The sequence below is a fragment of the Stenella coeruleoalba genome (assembly GCF_951394435.1).
Source record: "Stenella coeruleoalba genome assembly, chromosome: 20".
Lineage (NCBI taxonomy): Eukaryota > Metazoa > Chordata > Mammalia > Artiodactyla > Delphinidae > Stenella > Stenella coeruleoalba.
In genome coordinates this window covers 48,206,043-48,232,100 of record NC_137166.1, presented here as the reverse complement: position 1 = coordinate 48,232,100, position 26,058 = coordinate 48,206,043, and the positions used below count along the sequence as shown (strand labels likewise).

At 36.9% G+C, this 26,058-nt stretch overlaps 1 protein-coding gene across 4 annotated transcripts; it reads left to right on the top strand.

Annotated features, from left to right (window-relative positions):
- The first annotated feature begins 845 nt into the window (after positions 1-845).
- On the top strand, positions 846-24,832 carry ZNF404 (zinc finger protein 404). Of its 4 annotated transcripts, XM_079906321.1 has the most exons (6): positions 846-1,261; positions 2,131-2,201; positions 15,512-15,571; positions 16,514-16,640; positions 19,959-20,044; positions 20,788-24,832. In XM_079906321.1, exon 6 carries the CDS (start codon positions 20,868-20,870, stop codon positions 22,308-22,310), a length of 1,443 nt encoding a protein of 480 aa, XP_079762447.1. In that variant the 5' UTR covers positions 846-1,261; positions 2,131-2,201; positions 15,512-15,571; positions 16,514-16,640; positions 19,959-20,044; positions 20,788-20,867; the 3' UTR covers positions 22,311-24,832. The 4 variants fall into 4 exon arrangements, with proteins under 4 accessions (XP_079762447.1, XP_079762444.1, XP_079762446.1 ...); XM_079906318.1 differs by lacking the exon at positions 19,959-20,044; XM_079906320.1 differs by lacking the exon at positions 19,959-20,044 and having other exon boundaries at positions 1,219-1,261; positions 2,126-2,201.
- The last annotated feature ends 1,226 nt before the right edge of the window (positions 24,833-26,058 follow it).

Here is a 26,058-nt window from a genome sequence, read left to right as displayed (position 1 = left end):
TTTTAATGTTTATTTTAGAAGAGTCTGGGAAATAAAGTTTTATTAGGAGATTAAAATACGTTCAAACTTCCTTTCAAGCTGCCCAGAGAGCTGGGAAAAGAAATGTTCCACTCTCCACTGGGGCCATGGAGGGCTCACATGAGGGAAGGTCAGAGTTCACCGCAGTTTCACCTAAGGTCAGCGGGTACAGTGCTGTTTTCACAAGTCCCACTGGGGAGTTGAGAGAGGAAGAAGGCTGGATTGAAATCTGATTTGATTTGGCTAAGGTGCAGGGCTGCATTATGACCTTTGTTGGCCCCTTCTTCCAAAAAAACAGAAAATAAAAATAATAGTATTTTACGATTGTTTAGGTATAGTAATAATAATAAATGGAGTTTATTTGAATTAAACATTTTCTTTGACCAAAAATTAATGTTTACTTCTGATTTTAAAAGACATTTTTGTAGGCCCCTAAAAGTATTGTGGGCCCTAGGCATTTTGCCTTCTGTGTCTAATGGATGAGTCAGCCCTGCTAGTATGTGTCTTCGGCAAAAGTCAGCCAGACTCGGCCTTTTATGGAAAGAAAGGCAAGTTACTGGGCAGGAGGAATTTCGGGGTGGGGATGGAGGAGCGGGGAGGAAGTGTGCTTAACAAGTTTTATAATATCTCAAAATCTGAAACACAAACCATTTTCACATCCCCACTCTACGAAACAAACCAAACAGAAACAATCCCATACATGGTTACAGACACACAATGGGTCCCACAACATCGTACAGCATGAAAACGCGAACACACCTACACACGCCCAGGCGTTCTTTCTTTAAAACAAATGCATACTTAATGCCAGCTGTGCTCCTGGCGCTACTCCAGGTGATGATGCTACCTGGGCGTAAGGTAAAAGACTAAAGTCCTGTCCTCACAACTCACACGTAGGTAACCACCGTACCCAAGAGCCCACCACCGACTCCTCCTCCTCCTGCTGCACGCAGGTTTGAGGCTCTTAAGTCCCCAAGCGCCTGCTCGGACTGCTACAGTCTGGGCTCATATTCCACTCGCCTTTTCCACGTACGCAGGTCTACCTGAAGGCACAGTCCTCCCGAGGTCGGGTCAACCTCCGCCGCGTGCCGCCACACGCCTGCGCCTGCGCACTCGGAACACCGCGCACTCCCGGCGCCAGGACAGTTCCGGGTGGACTGCATTTCCCAGAAGCCACCGGGCTCGCATCAGCCTCGGTCCCTGCGTCCTCTTCCGGTGGCCGAGCAGCTGTGGTCCCTACGTGGTGAGTAGATCGTATCCAAAGATAAGAATGGGCGGAAGCTTCTATAGTCTCTCACTGCAGCTGGACTGGGACCCGCGGTGGGGGTGACAGGCGCTCAAGGCAAGGACGCTCTGGGCGCGGACGCATCTTCTCGGGCCTCGAGTCTCAGGCTCGTGTCTGCGTGAGCAGCAGAGAAAATTTGTATGCCTGTTGAGATATTTTTGTGTGTGTGTGTGTGTGTAGGTGTAGACGTGTCTCCGTGACAATGTGTGCGTTTGTGTGTCATTATTTAACTGGGCGATTGTGCTTATTTAACTGCGTGGCTTATGGATGAGCGAGAGTTGTGTGGCCATGTGGGTTGTCACTGGAACTCTTGGCTCTAGACTTCGCTGATTCCTCAGCCCTCTCCTCTCACAGCCACTTGGGGTCTGGCGCAGATAAAGGAGGGAAGCCAGATTCTGAGCTTTAGAATGGAAGAATGGAGGATCCCAGCAATTGATCATGAGATGAGATTTTCTGAAGCTGGATGCGGCCCCAAGACAGGCTTCTGGGAAGACCTGATAAGGTCCCAGGAGTAGGATACCCTTCTGGGAGGGTCCCCTTAGAAAGTTCCGAGGGGCCAGCTATGTTTCACAACCACAGCATTTCCAAAACTCTGGCCCCAGGAACCTGCTGTGAATTAGACAGATTCCACCCTAGACATCAGTGACGGGGCCTCTCTCACACTGGGAAAGGTCAACGCTGTCCCAGTCTCCTTCCTACTCCCATTTGGTTGTTTGTGGTGGACTGGGTAAAGGGGTATGGTCATGGAGGGAGGGTATTTTGTAAGTGAATGTGCTCTCCAAGAAAATCCTGATGTCTCATGATTGCCTTCTCTGTTCCCAGTGCAGCCTGTCTCGGAAAAAAAAGGATCCTGAGAGAGGAAAGAATTTTTGTTACACAACTAGAAGTTTAAGTTCAGGTGAGTTGGTGTTTCCTCATTATTCATAAAACACACTTTAACTTTAAAGGCATGTAATCCTTCTTTTCCTTCAGCTGAAATGTCCTGCCTGGTACTGACATATCTGTAAATCATATGGCCATGCAGAGGAATCACCCCGTCAGGGTCCCCAAGCCCTTCTCTCCATAATTTATTTAACCTGTGGCCTACTGTTAGCTATTATATTTCTATTTTTGACTAAAAATTAAATTAGTCTATAATGAACATCATTATGCATAGATCTTTATGTTCTATTATAGTCATACCTAAGGATAAATTTCTGGTTTTGAAATTTGAGTCAAATACCAGATATTTATGCTTGTATTCATTGGAACACAATGACAAGAAGATATAGTTGCTATCCTCAAATGACTTGTTATCCAGTAAAAAAATGAAATCAGTGGACCTAGAGACTGTCATACAGAGTGAAGTAAGTCAGAAAGAGGAAAAACAAGTATCATATGTTAATGCATATATGTGGAATCAAGAAAAATGGTACAGATGAACCGGTTTGCAAGGCAGAAATGGAGACACAGATGTAGAGAACAAATGTATGGACATCAAGGGGGGAAAGGGGGGTGGGATGAATTGAGAGATTGGGATTGACATATATACACTAATATGTATAAAACAGATAACTAATAAGAACCTGCTGTATAAAAAATAAATAAAATTAAAAAAAAAAGAAATCAGGATAGGAATAAGTAAGATAGAGGATCTGAAATGCCACTGGAGAAATTCAGGTGACCTGCCTCAGGAGTTGATAGGAAGAGACATCATTTTGTTTATAGCAGCACTGCCAGAACATGATCAAATTATGAGAACTCTGTGAAGAAAAATGGATTTTACACCTTAGCGTTTTTATTCTAGTGATGTTAAATGCATAGTGACAGTAAATGCGACAACTGTATGCAGGACATCTTAGCTAGGAGGACAGGTTCAGAAGCAAAATAAATCTATCAATCAGGAATATATAATAGGAAGCAGCATTGAGACTACCATTAATGTATACAAAACATCATAGCCTCCAGTTTACACAGACATACATTTCTATAGACAAACAAATTAGGGTTGGTTCAAGTACTGGGAACTGATGGAAATGAAGTAAAAATTTTCAGTAAAAACACAGGAACTGTTTTTAGAACAGCATTGGTTCTCAAATGTAAGCTGCATCAGAATCACCTGCAGGGCTTGTTCAAATACAGTTTGCTGGGCCCCAGCCTCAGAATTTCTAATTCAGTGGGTCTGGGATGGAGTTGAGAATCTGCATTTCTGATAAGTTCCCAGAGATAAAATTTTGAGAACCTTTGTTATAGAGGGTACTAGGCTTTATCTTCAGGTTCAGGGATATTAAAGGGGGGAGGAAGAGGTGAGATTTTTTTCCACCTCTCTGGAGAAGAGGTTGCTCCTTTAAAAGATAAAAAACATATCTGTGTGTGTGTGTGTGTGTGTGTGTGTGTGTGTGTGTGTGTGTGTGTGTGAAATTAAGGAATGGCTATTGTTTAAAATTTTCTGAAATATACATTTAGGAAAAGGAAGAAAACCAAGGCTATGACACACAAATAAGCAATGTTAATAAATAGGTACATACATTTATATATTTTTTCTATTTATTGATTTCTGTCACTTTTTCTATATATATTGATAAGTACATATATTTTTATAAATATAATCGTATTTTCTATTTGTATGATTTTGTGCATTCGTAACCTGATTTTTTAACAATGTTATTGAGATGCAATTCACATACCACACCATTCAGCTACTTGAAGTGTACAATTTTATACATTTAATATATTCACAGGCTTGTGAAACCATCACCACAGTCAACTTCAGAACATTTTCATCACCCTAAAGAGAAACCCTATTCCCATCAGCAGTCACTCCCCATTTCCTGCAACTGCCCCAGCCATGGTGAACCACTTACCTACCTTCTGTCTCTATTAATTTGCCCCTCTGGACATTTTGTAGAAATAGAATCACACAATATGTGGTCTTCTGTGACCAGCTTCTTTGAATTACCATAATGTTTTCACTGTGATTCACATAGATTCATCCATGTTGTAGCATGTGTCGGAAGTTTCTTCTTTTTTTTTTTTTTTTTTTTGTGGTACGCTGGCCTCTCACTGTTGTGGCCTCTCCTGTTGCGGGATGCGCCGGCTCAGCAGCCATGGCTCAGGGGCCCAGCCGCTCCGCGGTATGTGGGATCTTCCCGGACCGGGGCACGAACCTGTGTCCCCTGCATCGGCAGGCGAACTCTCAACCACTGCGCCACCAGGGAAGCCCTCTTCTTTTTTAAGGCTGAATAACATTCCATTGTATGGATATACCATGTTTTATTTATCCATTCATCAGTTGATGGACATTTGAGTTGTTTCTGCTTCTTAGCTATTATGAATAATGCTGACAGGAGCATTTGTGTACAGGTTTTTGGGTAGACATATATTTTTGTTTCTCTTAGGTATACATTTAGGAGTGGAATTGCCAGGTCATATGGTAACTCGTTTGAGGAACTGTCAGATTGTTTACCAAAATGTCTGTACCATTTTACATTCCCAACAGCCACATGTGAGGGTTCCAATTTCTCCACATTTTCACCAATGCCTGTTATTATCTTTCCTTTTTATTATAGCCATCCTAGTGGGTATGAAGTGGGTCTTGTGGTTTTGATTTGCATTTCCCTGTTGACTTATGATATTGAGGGTCTTTTCACATACTTACTGGCCATTTGTATGTCTTCTTTGGAGAAACATCAGTTCAGATTCTTTGCCCACTTTTTAATTGAGCTTTTGGTCTTTGTAACCTAATTTTTATACTGACATGATATTTTGAATATTTTCATTCCCTTAACAGTTTCTCAAACTTAGATTTAATGACTTTAATATTTCATTACATGGACACATCAGCTGTTGCTGAGTTTAGAATGCTGAGCACGCCTGCTCTCCATGCTGTACCAATTCTATATCTTGATCAACTTCACTTCTTCCAATTTCTCAGGCCATATGGGAACTTAGGGCTTTGTAACTTCAGGGGTAGTGACGTTTGGGAATGTGGCAACAGTCTCTACTGATAACTGTACTGTCTCAGAAGAACTTGTATAAGGATGTGATACTGAAAAATCATAGAAGCAGAGTCTTTATGATCAAATCTTTAAATTCAAAATGTGATCTCTGGGGCTTTTTTCTTCCCTTAATGTGACCCTCTAGGGAGGTTGAAGTGTTTGAATTTCTGAGGAATTTGAGATTTAAGTGACTGTTCTACTCTATTTTCCTTGAGGCCTCATCACCCTGGTTCCGTGAATGGCTTTCCTTTGGCCTTTCTTATGTGGGACTTCCCTGCCCCTACACCACAGGACTGTGTCTGGATTTGTTGAGAGCTGCAGCATGCCTAAGTTCTATTTCTTTTATGTGCAGGTTTTTCTGTTTCCAAGCCAGGTATAATTCCTGAATTGGAACAAGGAGTCCAGGCCTAGTAGGTGGAGAGTGTAGTGACAAGAGGATTTGTCCAGGTGAGTCAGGGGAATCCAGAAAAGGGAAAACTATGGAATATCAAAGTTCATGACTGATGACACAGAACCTTGATATTCCAGTATGAGACAATCAACTCAGAGACTTTAAGCCCTTGGAGAAAAAAAAGGCCTCATCATCATACCCCAAATATCACCATATTCATCTTTTATTTCACCCTCCAATCTCAAAGAGAGTGATTAGCTCTATTATAATTTTTATTATAGAAGTAATACATTCTCATACAGTAATTCAGAAAGTACAGAAAAGCTCAAAACGAAGAGACTACTGTAAACATTTTACTCCAAATTTTTTTATCCATCCCTCAATGCACATGCATATATTCATACATGTTATTTTACTTGTCATAACAGGGTAACATTTTGAAATATAATGGTTTTACCCATTATCATCAAATAAAGGTCTCTATCATTTTTTCATGGAAATATATATAATAAAGTATACATATCTTAGCTGTGCATATAGCTTAATGAATCTTTACATTTGAAAACACCACCCAAATCAAGAAATAGAGCATTTCTATCCCCTCCTGGAAGATGTGCTTATGTCCTGTCCCAGTTAGAACGAACCCTCCCCCACAAGAAGTAAACATTATACTGACTTCTATCACTCAAGATGAGATTTGCCTGTTCTTGAACTTCATATAAATGGAATCTCTTGTCTCTGCTGCTTTTTGTCCAAAACTGAACTTTTGAGATTCATACGTGTTGTTTTGTGAATCAGTAGGTTACCCCAACCCAAGTGTTGTGTAGTATTCCATTGTATGACCTTACCACAATTTGTTTATTCATTCTTATGATGATGAGTTGTTTCCAATATTTGACAATTATGAATAAACCTTCTATGAAAATTCTTGGACAAGTCTTTTTGTGGACACATGTTCTTGTTTTTCCTGGGAATATACCTGGGGGTGGAAGTGGTTAACTTAATTTACACTCCGACTGCAATGTATGCAAGGTCTAGTTACTTCTCAAACTGGCCAATACTTGATATCGTCAATCATTTTAAATTTAACCATTCTGTTGCATGTGTAGGAGTATCTCATTGTGATTTTAATTTGTATTTTTTTGATAAATAATGTGAGCATCTTTTCATATGATACTGCCCATTTTGACATACTCTGATGAACTGTCTATTCAAATCTTTTGTCCATTTTTTAGCCTGGCTTTTGTTCCTTTTCCTATTGAGTTGTAGGAATTTTAGATATATTTTGAATACAAGTCCTTTGTGTGTGTATATAAACCTGTGTGTATGTGTGTGTGTGTGTGTGTGTGTGTGTGTGTGTATGTGTGTGTGTGTGTAGAGAGAGAGAGAGACAGACAGACAGAGAAAGGGAATATCTCCTATTAGCCTGTAACTTCTTATTCACTTTCTTAATGATATCTTATAATGAAGAGATATTCTTAATTTTAACTGAGCTCATTTAACAATCTTTTTCTTTTATGGCTATCGCATTTTTGTTCTGTTTAAAACATCTTTTCCTGGGGAAGAAGGGACAGATCTTCCTTATGGTAGAATTCCAGTTGTTAAGTGTAGAAGGAAAGAGGGACATGGAAAATGGCCATTAGGCAAACACCACAGTAATCGTTGTTTCAGACGAGATCCACTGGTAGATGCTAAAACTAGAGGGTGAAAGTTTGAAGAGAAAAAGGGTTTGCATAGTGTCAGAGGATTCCCCATCACCCACGATATTTATTAACAACAGAGGGAAAGGTAGTACTTTTCTAGTGGGGAAACCCATCAGAAAGCAGTTTCACCAAGTGATCAAGGTTAACATCATCAGTGATAAAGTACTGACATCATGAGCCCTCTCATGTCATACAGTGAGAAGGACAGAGCATCACTGTGGTACTGCCAAAAATGCAGAGCCTCATTCCAATTGTGAAACATCAGACAAACCAAATGGAGGGACGTTTGATAACTTAAATGATTTGTACTCCTCCGAAGTGAAGAGGTCATGAATTAGGTGTGATAGACAGACTTTAGGGTGACCGCCATGATTCCTGCCTGCTGGTGTCTATGCCATTGTATAATCCCCCTCCATTGGAGTGCAAGCAGGACCTGTGACTTGTTTCTAACCAATAGAAAATTGATGAGGGGATGTCAGTCCTGTGATTAGGTTACTTTATACGGCAAAAGTAAAGGAGTGTCGCTACTATGGTTACATTATGTCACATAAGACTCCATCATAGGGACTTTCCTGGTGGTCCAGTGGTTAAGACTCTGCACTTACACTGCAGGGGACGTGGGTTTGATCCCTGGTCATGGAACTAAGATCCCACGTGCTGCGAGGCACGGCCAAAAAAAACCAAAAACAAAACAAAAAAAGACTCCATCATAGCATACTGGAGCTAGAGACTCTGCTCGTGGGCTTGATGAAGTAAGGCAGTGTTGGACAAGCCCTTGCAAGAAACTGCAGGCAGCCTCTAGGACCTGAGGTCATTCTCCAGCTGACAGCCAGCAAAAAGTTGAGGCCCTCAGTCATCCAGCCGCAAGCGTATGAATTCTGCCAACAATCTGAATGAAATTGAAAGTGGATTCTTCCCCACTTGAGCCTCTGAATGAGAACACAGCCCAGCTGATACCTTGTTTGCAGCTTATAAGACCAGCATGAGGAGACCATCTATCGAAACTGTCCAGACTCCAAGTTCACAGAAACTGTGAGATAATAAATGTGTGTTGTTTTAAGCTAAATTTGTGGTAATTTGTTATGGTAGTAGTTGAAAGCTATTACCATAAGAAAGACTGTGGAGATTGGAAGAGACTGAGGAGAAATAACAGCTCAATGCAGTGTGGGATCATGTATAGAATCCTGGAAAAGAAAAATGACATTAGTGGGAAAAACTGGTGATATTTGAATAAGATATGCCATTTGTAGTACTGTACCAATGTTAATGTCCTGGTTTTGACCATTGTCCTATGTAAGATGTTCAAATTAGTTTGAGCGGTATATAGGAAACTGTACTACTCTTGCAACTTTTCTCTAAGTCTAAAGTAAGTGGAAATAAAAATTAAACCAAAAAAAAGAGAAAATTTTGCCTACCCCAAGATCATGAAGATATTTTCCTGTTTCTTCTTACAGAAAATTTATTGCTTTAGCTTTCACATTTAGGCCTATGATCCATCTTGAATTTACATCTGCATATGTGGTGGGATCAGGGTCAAAACCATTCTTTCCACACAGATTGCCAATTGCTCAGGCATCATTTGTTGAAAAGACTATCTTTTCTGCTCTAAGTCAGACTTTTATTGTTAAAAAAATGTGACTATATATGTACAGGGCTCTTTCTGGACTGTCTATTCTGTTGGTCTGTTTGTCAATCCTGTGTCAGTCCTGCTGTTTTAATTACAGTAGCTTTATATTATGTCTTGATATCTGGTAATGTACATTCGACAACTTTGTTCTTCAAAATTGCCCTGACTGTTCTGGATTCTTAGCATTTCCATATAATTTTAGAATGATTTTCTTAATGTTCTAAAAAAAAGCTGCTGATATTGTTTAGAGATGCATTGAATCAGTAGATCAATTTAGAGAGAAGTGGTCATCTTAAAATAGATTCCTCCAATTCATGAACATGAAATATGTTTCCATTTATTTAATTCTTCTTTAACTTCTTTCCTTAATGTTTTGTTGTTTTCAGTCTAAAAGTCTTGCACCTCTTTTGTTAGATTCATTCCAAAGTGTTTTATATTTTTCATGTTTTTTATGAACTGTTGGGATTTTTAAAATCTCATTTTTCAATAGCTTCGCTTTACTATAATTGTTTGTTTTATACTGTGACCTTTTATTCAACAAACTTTCTAATAAATTCATGTATTCTAATAGTCTGTAGGATTGAAAATTTTTTTCTATGTACAAAATCATGTTATCTGCAAATAAATATGGATTTACCTCCTTCCTTCCAATCTTCATACCTTTCATTTCACTTTTTTCTCTTATGGTATTGGATAGGTCTTCAAATACAAAGTTAAATGGAAGTGGTAAAAGTGGAGATCCTTGCCTTATTCCTGAACTCAAGACATTAGTCCATATTTTACCTCTCAGTTTTATTCTGTAGATCCCCTTTATCAAATTAAAGAAGTTCTATTCCTAGTTGGCTGAGAATTTTTATCATGAACTGATGTTGAATATTATCAAATGGTTTTTCTGCATGTAATGAAATGATTGAATGGTTTTTCTCCTTTATTATTTAAAGTTTGAAGATTATATTGATTGCTTCTTAAAAATAAAGTGACTTTGCATTTTGAGAATAAATCTCTTGGACATATATATCACTGGCCTCTCCTTGCTAATATTTTATTTAATATACTTGCATCTGTGTTCATGATAGAGATATATTGTAGTTTTCTTTTCTTGTAATGTCATTGTCAGGTTTTGATATCACAATTATGAGGGCCTCAAGACATGGTCCATTTTTATTTGTTTTCTAGAAGATATTGAGTTTGACTGGCATTTTTTTTTTTTTTTTTTTTTTGCGGTATGTGGGCCTCTCACTGTTGTGGCCTCTCCCATTGCGGAGCACAGGCTCCGGACGCGCAGGCTCAGCGGCCACGGCTCACTGGCCCAGCCGCTCCGCGGCATGTGGGATCTTCCCGGACCGGGGCACGAACCCGTGTCCCCTGCATCGGCAGGCAAACTCTCAACCACTGCGCCACCAGGGAAGCCCCTGACTGGCATTTTTAATTCCTTAACTGTTTGGAGAATTTGCCACTGAAGCCTCTGGGCCTGACATTTTATGGGAAGGTCCTTAATTAATATAGATTTAATTTCTTTAATAAATATAACAATATTCAGATTTTCCATTTTTTATATCAGTTTCATTGAATTGTTTTCAAGAAATTTTAAAATTTCTTCTACATTTTCAAGTTTATTGTCGTAGAGTTGTTCATAAAATTCTGTTATCAATTTAATAATGTCTATAATATATGTAGTGATATCTCCTTTTATAGTCCTGATATTGGCAATTTTTTCCTTGAACAGTATAGCTAGAGGTTTATTAATCTTATCTCTTCAATGAAATAACTTTTGGCTTTATTGGTTTTTCTCTGTTATAGATCTGGGTTTTTTATGCCACTCATTTTAGTATGTTTTACTTTCTGTAGGCTTAATTTACTTTCCCTTTTCTAGCTTCCAAAGGTAGATCATTGATTTTTAACCATACTACTTTTATAAAACATAAATTTATGTTTGGGTGAAGGGGATCAAAGAGTAATAAGAAAGGAAAATAATAAGTGGGCAATCATTATAAATGCTCATGCTATCTACTGGGAGAAAATAAATTATGGGTTTATTTGGCATTGTAGTAATTTGACAAAGGATTTTCATAATAATTTCACTACTAATTGATTTACTATGTCAATGTCTTTAGTACACCTAGTATTTACCAGTGGTGATTAGATAATGAATGGCATTTATCTGCAGCATTTGTAAAAACAAAACAAAAACAAAAAATATATATTTAAAACTAAAAATATCATTGTAAACATTGGTTTGACTGCATCTCACAAGCTCTGTTATGCCATACTTTTATTATCATTTAGCTCCAAATATGTTCTAGTTTCCATTATGATTTATTCTTTGACCTGTACTTATTTCAAGTGAATTTTTATATTTGGAAACATTTGAGAAATACCTGTTTTTGAGTTCCAAAATATACATTCTTTGATATTAATCCTTTGAAGTTTATAGATACTTATTTTATGGCCCAGGATATTCTGAAAAATATGCAAAGAATGTGTAGTCTGTATTTTGGGAGTATAATGTTCAATTGGGTCATTTTGGTTATTCCTGTTCAACCCGCTATGGCCTTGTTGATTTTTTTTTCTCTTCCTGTTATCAGTTACCAATGGAGGGTATAAAAAATCTCTAAAGTTAATTATAAACTTGTCCTTTAATTCTGTTGACTTTTGCTTTTGAAGCTATCTTATTAGGAGTATAAGGAATGTAGGATAACTGTTATATTCTTGTTGAATTGTAGGAAATATCTCTTTATTACTTATAATACTTCTTGCATTTAAGTCTATTTATCTGTTGTTAATATATCAGTGTGCTTCTAATTACTGTCTAATATACTTTTCCACTCTTACTTTTAACATATCTGTGTCTTTAAAGTATGTTTCTTATAAGCAGTGTAATTGATCCTGTTTTTAATTTAATCTGAAAATCTTAGTTTTTAATTGCAATGTTTAGTCCATTCACATTTTATTACAGTTACTGATATAGTTTGGTTTAAATATGCCATCTTGCTATATGTTTTCTGTTTATCCCATTTATTCTTCATTTCTTTATTCCTCCTTTCCTGCCTTCTTTTGAATTAATCAGGTAGTTTTCATTATTCCATTTAATCTCTATTAGCAATTTTAGTTGTGCATCTCTGTATAATTCTTTTAGTAGTTACCTGAGCTATTATAGGATGCATCTTTTTTTTTAACATCTTTATTGGAATGTAATCGCTTTACAATGTTGTGTTAGTTTCTGCTGTATAACAAAGTGAATCAGCTATATGTATACATATTTCCCCATATAGGGTGCATCTTTAATACAGTCTTCTTTAAAATATGGTTTTTAGGGGACTTCCCTGGCGGTCCAGTGGTTAAGACTCTCCACTCGAAATGCAGGGGGCACGGGTTCGATCCCTGATTAGGGAGCTAAGATCCTGCATGCTGCATGGCACAGCTGAGAAAAAAAAAAAAAAGTAGGGTTTTTTAACCACATATCAAATAACATAAGAACATTTCAATAGTTTAAATCCATTTATGCTGATATTGTCATTCCTTCTTCCAGTAATACAATCTTCACAAAGCATTCTAGTTTTGGTTCCTTTAAACAGTCCATTTGTTTAGTCATATCAGTCATATATTTACTTGTCCACAGCTGTTCATTGCTTTTTGGCACATTCATGCTTCCATCTAGGATTATTTTCCTTTAGCCTGACTGCTGTCCTTTACTATGCTTGTATTGTGGGTCTGTTGATCAGAAATTCTCTCAGCTTCTGTTCAAAAAAATCTTTATTTTACCTTCATTTCTGAAAGATATATTCTCCAGGCATAAGATTCAGAGTTGTCAGGGGTTTTTCTTTCAGCACTTTGAAGATACGATTCCATTTTTCAGGCCGCTAAAGTTTCTGTTGAGATAAGAACTATTTTTGTTGTTGTTTATTTATAACTGATGTCTTTTTTAAACTACATACTTTCAAGATATGTTTTTCAATTTTGTTTTTCAACAATTTGGCTATGATATGCCTGGGTAAGAATTTCCTTATTTTATCTGGTTAGGTTTGCTGAGCTTTTTGATTTATGTATCAAGGTATTTCATGAGATTTGGAATGATTTTGTCCATTATTTCTTCAAATCAATTTTCCGTTCTATTTCTTTTAGGTGTTCAATTCCACATTTTGTCTGTTTCTTGTACTTCTCTTACATTCAGCTCTGTTCTTTCTTTTCCTCTCTGCATAAGATTATTGTTAATTTGACTTTATGTTAATTAATACCATTTTCTGCTGTTAAATCCATCCAATACATTTAAAATTTTTGATATTATATTTTTATAACTATAAAATGTTCATGTGGGTCTCTTTTTTATGATTCTACTAAATCTCTATTGATATACTCCGTTTTGCATTCCATTTTGTCCATCTTTTCCTCTATTTTCTTTAGCATGTTAATCATAATATCTTCAAGTCCTTGTCTACTAGCTCCATTGTCTGGATCATCTTTGGGTTTATTTCTATTGAGATTTTTCTCTTGATTATCAGTAACTTTCCTGTTTCTTTGCATTTTTCGTAAGTTTTATCATATACTGGCATTGTTGATAATATAGAGACTCTGGATTACGTTATCTTCCTTTAATAAGTCTATGTCAGGGTTTCTCAACCTTAGCACTGTTGATATTTTTGACCAGATAATTCTTAGCTGTGGTGGGGGGCTTTCCTATGCCTTGTAGGATGGTCAGCACCATCCCTGATCTCCACCCACTAGTTACAGTAGCACCCCTCCACACATTTTGACAAACAAATATGTCTCCAGACATTGCCAAATGTGCCCTGGGGGGCAGGATCACCCCCTATTGAGAACCAGTGATCTGCGCAATCATTTTCAGTATCTATTTCATTTTCCATTATATGAATGAATACACTTTATTGAATTAACTACCCATCTAAGTACATTTAGATTTTTCTCCAGCGTTTTTTTTTTTTCATTTTAACTAGTGTCTATCATCATATTCCTTTATACATCTCTAGGCACATCTTACAGTTATTTCCTTTAGGTGAAGTCTCAGAAACGGCCTTTCATCGTTAAATTCTTCTTATGCACAATTTTTCGTACATGTCTCAATTGCACTAGGTTTTCACAGGTTTATAGGACAGCATGAGAACGCTCTTTTCCCTACAGCCTTACTAATATGTGGTGTATCATCAACTTTTAAAATCTGACAGTTGAATACCTGTAAAATTGTACTATCTTTGTTGCTTTAAAACATCTCTTTAGTATATCTTTTGACAGGTGCTGTCTTAATTATTTATGTTCAGGTTTCATATAATGAAACAAAAAATCTGGGTGTCAGAGACAACAGTTCAAAAAAAAGTTGACTTTATAATTATAGAAATGTGATTGAAAACACCACTTCTACTTATAGTTTGTGATATGGGAAAATACCTTTACTTCTTTGAGCTTTTATTTCCTCATCTGTTGAATTGAGTTAATAAGTACATTTCAGGATTAAATGTTAATGTGTATAGCGCAGCTATCACATAGAAGGTTACAAATATCTATGTATTACTGTATGGCTTTAGTGAGTATGAATTCACATCTCCCTGTGAGTACTGGGTGGCAGTGATTCATGCCAGCAAGCAAAGTGGATCCTGATAGGGAAATCCAGGTTGGTCAGCCCAGAGGACCTTGGAGCCAAGTTCTGGCTTCACGTGGGCAGACAGTTTTATGGTGGTCAAGTTTTCCAAGTTGGTCCCTACTCTTTTCTGCCTTTTTAAAAAATTTATTTCTTTTTATTTTTGGCTGCATTGGGTCTTCTTTGCTGCGTGCAGGCTTTCTCTAGTTGCACCGAGTGGGGGCTACTCTTCATTGCGGTGGCTTCTCTTGTTGTAGAGCACGGGCTTTAGGCACATGGGCTTCAGTAGTCGTGGCACGTGGGCTCAGTAGTTGTGGCTCGAGGGCTCTAGAACACAGGCTCAGTAGTTGTGGCTCACGGGCTTAGTTACTCCACGGCATGTGGGATCTTCCCAAACCAGGGCTCGAATCCATGTCCCCTGCACTGGCAGGTGGATTCTTAACCACTGCGCCACCAGGGAAGTCCCTGTTTTCTGCCTTTTGTCTGGCAGAGTCCAGGTCCACCTTGAGGACATGAAGGTTGTTGAAGTTTGTGTTGTATGGCCTGGTCTCAACCCTGGAAGGTAGGGCTGAATTGGGGAGGATCCGCTTAGTGTGACTGGACAACCCAAGCTGGGTACATCTGGCATGATCAGAATGAGAAATAGGCCAGAGGGGCGTGTCTGGATCTGGCTTTGGTTCAAGAGAGCCTCTGCTCTGTATCCACGCTTGTGAGGCTTGTTTCCCAGACACAGGAAAGGGTTTGAGTTTGTCTGGACTCTGTCTCATATCCCCTGACATGTGTTTATGTGTTTGGGAGGGCAGAGAGTGGGCAAGGATGGCGAGAAACAGGAATAAAGAAGAAAAAAGAGAGGCTCTCTTACCTTAATTTTGGGAGTTCTGAGCTACATTGGGTTTCAAGGCTTCTTTTTCCTCCCTCAGCTCTGGCTTCTCTGGACTCAGCTTCTGAGGATGATTGGCAGTTCTAAAACCATGGGCCAGGTAAGTGGATGTCTCTCCTTCCTGAAATATTACAATTTTAATTCAGATAATATTTCCATTCTTTATCCCAAAACCTCCTTCCTAGGAAAGCTGTATCTCAGCCTGTTTCACAGTTGCTGCCTTTACAGAGAAGGATGGTGTCCTCCCTATTTGCTCCCTTTTTTCAAACTGATTTTTCAGTTTTTCATCAAATGAGTTATTCCTCTTCTATATGTTCAGTCTTCTCTCGAGAGCAGTGTTGGAGCAGTAAAGGGGTGAAGTACCTTGAAGGAAGTATTTTAGCTTCCCTTGTTAGGTTTGTAGTTTCATTGTATAGAAATGGTGGTCCTCTTTGACCAGAAGAGGGAGAACTTTCTCCATAGTTTTCCAGGTAGATAAGGGAGAATTTGGTTTCGAATGGTCTCAGTCTCAGTGTTAGATGAGATCTCAGCTTTGAAAAGCTTTTAGGTTTGGGTTGAAATGGGATTGGTGCCTGCCTACAGAGAGGAGGGGTTCTGGCTAAGGAATCACTGAGAAGTGAATAGGGTTCTGAGGCCCATTTTGTAGGGGAAGAGAGATTGCTTGGCTTGAGTCACTCAGTGTTGTTCTGGATCATTCTACATTAGTGTGTTCTAACTCAAGAACCAGAAGTTCAGTAAGGGATTGTAGAAAGGGAAGATGAGAACCACATCTGGTGGATAATACTGAACTGTGGGGAAGAGGTTAAAGAAAATTTTGAAAATTAAAATTAAATGTTTTGTGCTCCAACAGGATTCTTCAAGATTGGGTAGGGAATCTACTTCAGATATGCTAATTTATTTATTATTTATTCTGATCTACCCATGTCATGATCTTTAACTTCAGCCTACTTGTTTTTATATATCACCCCCTACTGCAACTCAATATTCCATCTTGAAATTCTTTTTCTACTTTTACAAATAATACATGAATTTATCATTTCAGGTGCCACTGACATTCAGTGATGTTGCCATAGACTTCTCTCAGGAAGAGTGGGAATGCCTAAACTCAAATCAGAGGAACTTGTACAGAGATGTGATGTTGGAGAATTATACTAACTTGATATCACTGGGTAAGGACATCTGCCTGAAGTAATGTAGAATCTGCTATCTGGAATATCCACTTTTTCTACTGTGTATTTTATGCTCTGTGCTAAGAAACTAGCGAAATTTCCATATTCTCAAAGGACTATTTTGGGCTTTGTTAGATTGAAATAAGCACCTTCATTCAGCACCTAAATCTTTTTTAAAATTTTATTTATTTATTTATGGCTGCATTGGGTCTTCGTTGCTGCATGTGGGCTTTTTCTAGTTGTGGCGAGCAGGGGCTACTCTTCGTTGCAGTACGCAGGCTTCTCATTGTGGTGGCTTCTCTTGTGGAGCATGAGCTCTAGGTGCACGGGCTTCAGTAGTTTTGGCACGCGGGCTCAGTAGTTGTGGCTCACAGGCTCTAGAGTGCAGGCTCAGTAGTTGTGGCGCATGGGCTTAGTTGCTTCGCAGCATGACAGCACCTAAATCTTCTCTGTCCTTCATTTACCTTCCTACCTCCTTCTGATCCATCCTGCAGTTGCTTTTTCTAAATGACCAAAGGATTGAATTCTGGGAATTTTCTGCATAACTACTGGCAAAGAAAACAAATGTCAAATTGTGTGTATTTTCATAATGTCAATAAATATTCTATTTTAATTGCCAATCCACCTACATGGAGAACAGGTAACATAGAGTCCTGGTTTTCTCTTTATTACAGATGAGACTTTGTAATTTTTACAGTGGTAGAATGAGTCAAGATCATTATCTTTTTGAGTATTTTCTGTTATAGCAGTGAGAATGTTGGCTTTCAGTAATTTGATAGATTCTACTCAGAAGTGTCTTTGTTCAGTTTTTGGACAATACTTGACCGTTCTCTCCAGTTATACCTACGTTAGATCTTTTGAGAACTTCTCTCTCTAGAAATTCACTTTGATTGTCTTTTATAACTTCCAGTTTCCTGTTGCAATTCTTTTATTTACTGTTTTTTTATTACTATTTTTTATGTTTTAATTATTTATTCTTATTTATTTATTTTTGCCTGTGTCAGGTCTTAGTTTCAGCATGTGGGATCTTTCATTGCAGCATGCGGGCTCTTCATTGAGGCGAGCAGGCTTCACCCTAGTTGTGGTGTGTGGGCTCCAGAGAGAGCAGGCTCAGTAGTTGCAGCATGTGGGCTTAGTTGCCCCTCGGCATGTGGGATCTTAGATCCCTGACCAGGGATCAAACCCATGTCCTCTGCATTGGAAGGCAGATTCTTAACCACTGGACCACCAGAGAAGTCCCTGTTTTTTTTTAAATTTAATTTATTTTATTTTTCTTATGTTGGCTGCATCGGGTCTTAGTTGCGTGCAGGCTCTTCGTTGTGGCGTGCGGGCTTCTCTCTAGTTGTGGTGTGCAAGTTTTCTCTTCTCTAGTTGTGTCACATGGGCTCCAGGGCGCATGGGCTCTGTAGTTTGCGGCACCTGGGCTCTCTCTTTGAGGCATGTGAGCTCAGTAGTTGTGGTGTGCAGGATTAGTTGCCCCGCGGCATGTGGGGTCTTAGTTCCGCAACCAGGTATCGAATCCACATCCTCTGCATTGGAAGGTGGATTCTTTACCATTGGACCATCAGGGAAGTCTCTCATCTGTTTTTTAAACTCTTCCATCAGTAGTTATTTTGGAATTCTTGTATGCCTTCATTGTTTGGTATCATCTGTGGGTCTACTTCTATTGTTTCTGTTTTTTCCTCTTGTTATTTGTCATATGGTAATGCCTCTCCAAGTTACTAGTAATAGTGATCGTGTGCTGGACATTGTGTACAAAAGAACTGAAGAGATTCTAGATAGTGGTATCTTCCGCCAGAGAGAACTTAACATTTTCCTCTCTGGGTCTGATAGAATAGCAGATATTAAGCTGGGTCAGTGCTGGTTTTCAGTTTGGTAATACTCAACTACCTCTTTTTTATCACTGTGCTCAGATTCAGTGAGTTTCTCTAGGGGAAAAGCGGTGGTAGATCTTCAGGGCTAATTCACCACTCCTTTAATGGCTCTTATCTGTTTGGATTTTAAATTTACTCTCCCAATGGATCTTTTATTTCCAGAAGAAATGCTGACAATTAATAAGCTAACCATCCATTTGGTAAGTTAGGAAGAGCACAACAGACTTAAAGAAAGTGGAAGAAAGGAAATAATAAAGGAAAGAACAGAAATTAATGAAATAAAAACTGAACATATAAAAGAGCAAGTCAAAACTATAAATTTGGTTATTTCAAAGAATTAATAAAATTGGTGCAACTCTCTCAACGTGAATCTATGTAAGAAAAAAGGGGGCCTCATTACAAATCCTGAAACCTTGAAAATATGATGCTAATTTTGATAAACATTATGCCAAAAACTGAAAAATCGAATGAAATAAATTATTAGAAAATTTTAATCTACAAAACAAACACTCAAGAAAAAAATTGAAAATATGAAAACTCTCACAGGCACTAAAGAAACTGCATCAGTCATCAAGAGCCTTTCCACAAATTGGAAGATTCAGGCCTGGATGGTTTGTCATTAAAGTGCAAAAGTTTGAACATGTAAGAATTTGGGGGAAATTTTCCCCATGACCTCTTATATGTGGATTCTGACAAAGGATAAAGCTACAGAAAAGTAAGAGATGACTAGAAAATAGCTACTTGAAAATACAGAGTATATTTATAATAGCTCTCTAAATATCCTTGTCTACTAATTCTATTATCTGTGTCACTCCTTGCTCTGTTTCTTTTTCTTGATTTTTCTCCTAGGAAGGGTTATATTTTCCTACTATTTTGCATGCCTGATAATTTTTGTATTAGGTGCCAGACATTGCAACGTTTACTGTGTTGGAATGCTGGATTGGGGGACTTTGTTCTGGGATTCAGTAAATGGGACTTGTTGATCCTTTCATGGTTTGCTTTTAAGCTCTATTAAGCTGGGTCCAGAACAGCTTTTAGTCTAGGGCTAATTTGGCCCCGCTACTGAGGCAATAAAGTGTGAGAGATTAGAGTCAGAGAGAGATAGTTGGTAACTGTTGCATAATTTTCAGAAACTAGATCATTATTTTACTCAGTTGCCTTCTCCACTGACCTTGATTTTTATCCTTACTTACCTTGATTTTCATCCAAGTTACCTTTTTTAATTCACTATTTTATTCTACAGTTCATTATTTAATACTTACCTTGTGGTAGAACTTGTTTTTCAGTGGTAGTTGAAAGAAGTTTTGAATTCATACTTGAGCTTTAGAATAAGAAAATAAATAGTAAGACAAATGAGACAATAAATATGTACGAGAGAAAAGCATCATGAAGACAAAGAATTAGATGTTGGAATATAGAATAAAGGATATGAATTTACTTACAGTTAGCAGAGCCAGCCTTTCTGAGGAAGTGATTTGTAACACCTGAAGACAATCATTTAGAGAAGCCACCTAAGAGGATTCCTGCAAGGTAAAGCATCCGTGTGAAGCCACAGGCAATGGGAAAAGTTGCAGTATGTTCTAGTAGCTGAAAAGATGCAGTGTGGTCAGATATAGGGGAAAAGATGTCAAGGGCTTGAAATGAATTTGTAGAAGTAAGACAGAGTCTTCTTATTTATGGTTATGTGCTTGGGTTTCACTCTAAGATAAAGACAGACCATTGAAAAAATTACATAGAGAGCCATCTGGTAGAGAATATTAAAAATGTAGATGACCAGGACCTACTCACAGATTCTGATTCACTCAGTCTCAGTGGATATCTAAAGGGTAGTATATACATACATCACGCCCTCTTTGAACCATTATTATAAAACTTCTCACTACACCCCTCCAGGTTGGCACACACAGTTTTGAGGACATTAGCCTGCTGTTGCCCCCTGTGCCTGGCAAAGCAAATAAAGCTATTCTTTTCTGCTTCAACTCTCTCAAAAGAGAAGGGTTGTATATGTAAGAAATTCCTGTGGAAATACTGATCCACAACTAAATATGAGAACTACTGATTTTTCTCTTTGCCTATTCACAAACTTTACATTCTCATGTTAGCTTTAATAATTTTCTGAGCCCTTCTTGCCTTTAAAAAATTTCATCACATTTTTTAGAATTTTATGACCCTTTTACTTCTAATGGATATACTTGTCAATTTATTCTTCTTCTTACTATATTTCCCCTTGTACAAGAAAAATAGCATTTGTTTGTTCTCTCATTTTCTTTCAGACATTGATTTCACAAGTGAGAGCAACAAATTATCTTCAGAAAAAAGCAGTTATGAAGTAAATTCATACCATCAGGAGACAATGAATAGAAGTAAAACCTTCAACGTTATGGCGTTTATTTTCAGAAATGACTCACAGAACAGAACTAAATTTGAAAGACAACAGAAACCTAAAATGGGATATTTTAATCACATGATATTCAGGAAACATATATCCCTTCCTCTACATCAAAGACTTCACACTAAAGAGAAGTCATATGAATGTAAGGAATGTAGAAAGGGCTTTAGGAAATATTCACACCTTATTGAACATCTGAGAGACCATAGTGGTGTAAGACCCTATGAATGTAAGGAATGTGGAAAGGTCTTTATAGTTCTCCAGCATTTTATTAGACATAAAAAAAGTCACACTGATTTGAAACCCTTTGAATGTAATGGATGTGAGAAGGCCTTTAGGTTTTATTCCCAGCTTATTCAACATCAAATAATTCACACTGGTGTGAAACCCTATGAATGTAAGCAATGTGGGAAGGCCTTTAGACGTCATTCTCACCTTACTGAACATCAGAAAATTCATATTGGTTTGAAACCCTACAAATGTAAGGAATGTGGGGAAACTTTTAGGTTGTACCGACATATGTGTCTCCATCAGAAAATTCATCATGGTGTGAAACCCTATATTTGTAAGGAATGTGGAAGGGCCTTTGGTCATCGTTCAAGTCTCTATCAGCATAAGAAAATTCATTCTGGTGAGAAACCATATAAATGTAAACAATGTGGAAAGGCCTTTGTTCGCAGTTATCTACTTATTGAACATCAGAGAAGTCATACTGGTGAGAAGCCTCATGAATGTAAGGAATGTGGAAAAGCCTTTAGTAGGGGCTCAAGCCTTCTTAAACATAAGAGAATTCATAGTAGCGAGAAACTCTATGATTGTAAGGAATGTGGAAAGGCCTTCTGTAGAGGCTCTCAACTTACACAGCATCAGAGAATTCATACTGGCGAGAAGCCCCATGAATGCAAAGAATGTGGGAAGACTTTTAAGCTCCACTCTTACCTTATTCAACATCAGATCATTCACAGTGATTTGAAACCATATGAATGTAAACAATGTGGGAAAGCCTTCAGTCGTGTTGGAGACCTTAAAACACATCAGTCAATTCATGCCGGGGAGAAACCTTATGAATGTAAGGAATGTGGAAAAACCTTTAGACTTAATTCTCAACTAATTTATCATCAGACAATCCATACTGGTTTGAAACCATATATATGTAAAGAATGTAAGAAGGCCTTCCGTTCTATCTCAGGTCTTTCTCAACATAAGAGAATTCATACTGGTGAAAAACCTTATGAATGTAAAGAATGTGGTAAGGCCTTTAATCGCAGCGATCGACTTGCTCAACATCAGAGAATTCATACTGGTGTGAAGCCACATAAATGTAAGGAATGTGGGAAAGCCTTTACTCGTTGCTATCAACTAACTCAACATCAAAGATTTCACATTGGCGAGAAAGTCTTAATGTAATGAGAGTCAGAAAGCCTTTAGCCATGACACATCCTTTAACATTTATCACTATTCTACCACCTAACGATATGGTAAAGATTAAATTATTTAACATAAAATATGATTGTTTGGAAGGGCATCTGGCACAGAGTATTTGCTTACTAAATCTTGTATCATTCTTTAATGATAATTACTAGTATTACTATAAATAAATTCATGTGGAAGGAAGACCCTGTGAGCATATTTTAAAAATCTATCACCACTCATCCATATTTCATTTCAGATAATTAATTCTGGACAAAATCCCATAGAATGTTTTAAACAAGAAACTTTTTTATTCAAAGCTCATCCCCCTGAAGATTAATAATGGTAAGAAACCCTATGCTTTTGAATATTCAGAATATAGCTGTTGAAAAATTGGAAAGTGGTTTGAAGAAATTTTTTTATAATAATTTCTATAATACAGATAACATACAATCCACATTCCCTACAACTCATGGAAATTAGAGATTAACAATGGGTAGCCAAAAGACAGATGTTGACTTGGAGAAGGTTTCCTCAAGTATTTGAAAAATGTTAAATTTACATAAAAGGTACAACAATGGTACAATGAAGGTTTATTTACCCTCCACCTATATTTAGTATCTCTCTCTCATGAAAATGTATATATACAGATTCACATATATTATAGATTTTATATATATATAATTTTGCTGTGCCTTCTGAGTGAATGTTTTAGGTATCACTTCACCTCTAAAAAAAATCAACATACAACTCAAAAATACAACTGCTAGATTTAAAGATTATCTTCTACATGACCACTAAGCCACTGTCACCTAAAAAACAACAGTAGACCTATAATATTCTGTAATATTCATCCCCTTTACAGAATTCTCCAATTTTTTAAAGAATGTCTTTTGAAAGTGCTGGCTTTTTTTTTTTTTAAGCCTAAAACCAAACTAAGGTCACATATTTTATATGATTATGGCTATTGAGTCTCTTTTGGTCAAACACTTATCCTCTACCTGTTTTGTGACAAACTTTTTGAAGACTCAGGAGAAGTAACCATATAATGTTGCACATTCTGTATTTGTACTAATTTTTCTCTGAGTGGGCTTAAGTTGTTTCTCTATCCCTCGCATTTATTCTGAACTGGATGTTATGTCTAGAGGCTTGATTAGGTTTCAGATTAAACATTTTTGACATGATAACTTCATAGATAATATTGTGTACTCAATATTGTAAAATAACAGGTGGCACATAGTGAAGCTATGTTTGATCTCTTGATTCATGTATTGACCACCAGCTCTCTCCATTGTATCAGTACTAGTTTTTTGGGGATTTTTTTGTTTTTTGCAATTAAGAAGTAGCCCACAGAAAGTCACATCACCATTCCACTTGGAAATTTAAACAGTCTTGAGTATTTTTAAAGAAATTAAGACCAAAAAAAACACCATCATCTTTCATATTTACCCACATATTTACCTTTTCACATGATCTTCATTCCTTCCCAATGATCTAAATTTCTATCTGGTATCATTTCCCTTCAGCTTGAAGAACTTAATTTAGCACTTCTTGGAGTATATGTCTGCTGGTGGTGAATTTTCATTGTTTCTTTTACTGAAATGCTTTGTTCCTGAAGGATTTTTTTTTCTTGCTATAGAATCCTGGGTTTTGTTTTATATATTTTTTAAAAAGATATTATATCACTGACTGCTGGCCTCTATAGGTTATGAGAAGTCATTTGAATTATTTTTCCTCTGTGTGTAATGTGTCATTTCCCTCTTTGTGCTTTCAAGATTTTCTTATTACCTTTAGTTTTCAGCTGTTTGAGCATGATGTCCCTTGGTATAGTTTTCTTTGTGTTAATCCTTTTTGGGGTTCTCTGAGCCTCTGAAATCTGTACACTCATGCCTTTCACTAAATTTCAGAAAACTTTGGCCATTATATCTTCAGATATTTTTTCTGCCCTTACTTCTCCTTCTGGGGTTCCAAGTAGTCATATGTTAAATCTTTTAATATTGTCCTACAGGTCACTGGCTCTGTTATTTATCTTCAGCCTTTTTTTTTTTTCAGTTTTTCAGATTGGATAATTTCTATTGCTCACTTACTCTTTTTTCTGTCCTCTCAATTCTGCTGTTAAGCTTATCTATCAAATGTTTATTTTCAGATATTGCATTTTTCAATTCTAGAATTTTTCTTTAGTACTTTTTTATAGTTTCTGTTTCTTTACTAAGATTTCCTACTTCTTCATTGCAAGCATATTTTTACTTTTGATTACAGTGAATTTTTTCTATGTTGATTCATCTAGAAAATATGTAAAATTATTTTCATTAACTTATTAAAAGTTTCAGTTTCAACAAATGTTCCTACCCTTTTAGCTAGGTCACAAGAAACGCTTTTCCTTTCCTTGGAGTTTCAGGTTTTGTTTGTTCATATGCAGCATGATATGGTAAGAAAACATAAATCACATTGTCATTTGGGGAGATTTTGATTATGAAATACTTGGCAAGTATTTCTCTTAAGTCTCAAAGTTCAAAGTATGGTAAATCTTTGTAAAACTCTGTCATCATTCAACCAATGCGCATTGGCAAAAAACATAAATAAATTCATTGTTTCCTCTTTCAACAGTTCCATAAAGTAATAATGATTCATAATATTTATGTGTATATTCTAAACCATTACTTTTCATACTGTGAAGAAAGCAATTAGGAAGACATTAGTCTCTTGCCTTAAAATTCCAAGGAATCCACATTTTTAGTGTAACATTGTCGGAGCACTATCCATTGTGATAGAAATTATTTTTTTTCATACCTAGTGGGAACTGTTTTTTGACATATATAAAAAATTCAAAAATATCTGTGCTATGAATCTGATTTTTTAGGCTGCAAATTCACAAAATTTCCTTTTGATTTGGAAGCCTTTTGTGATACAATGTACCCAGAGTATTAAATGGGCAGTATCTCATATTGTACAACTCATCTGAAACTAAAGAAGAATATGTGTAGCTTTACAAATTTTAAGTTAATTGATTTTTGATATTGTTAGAAAGAACTTGTATTCTAAGGGCAGTTGTTGGGTGGCTTAATTGAAGATTCTTTTCACTTTTTATAAAATATAATTTTTAGTCTTTGCTCATAAAATCATAATAAAATTTCCACAATTAAACTAATCATGTATCTTGCTATCTCTCCATCTAAAAGTTGATTCCTTTTTTTGGGCAAGACCCAAAGCCATTTTATAGCTAGACAGAGTTATAAGCTCAGATTATGTTTAAAATTTATTTAAAGTTTTCATTGCACACTTAATTCAGATTTTAGGCAACTAATTTCATCTATTCCTATTTGCTTATCAAGAGGAAATTTCTCATCAAATTTACTAGTATTTGCTGAAAATGTCTCACAATATTTTCCACTTCATTAACTTAAATGTTCTTTTTTTCCATAATCAAACAGCTTTTTTGATTTGCTCTGTCACAGCAAATTGCAATTGTCATTCATCATGAAATTCACAGTATATCTTCTTCCAGTCTCTTATTTTTAACTGTTCTGGCCATAGTACTTAATCCACTTGATTCTGCATCAGTAGTATGCTTTCATTTAAAATTTTTTAAATGTACACACTTATTTTTTAAAACTAGAATGCTAATTTAAATTAAAGTAAGTTACCAATTATTTCCTTCATATCAGTGTAACTCATGTTGTCTTCATAAAATATTCAAATAAATACATCAATTTCTTGACACCAACTAGATCAGTGATGTGTTTAT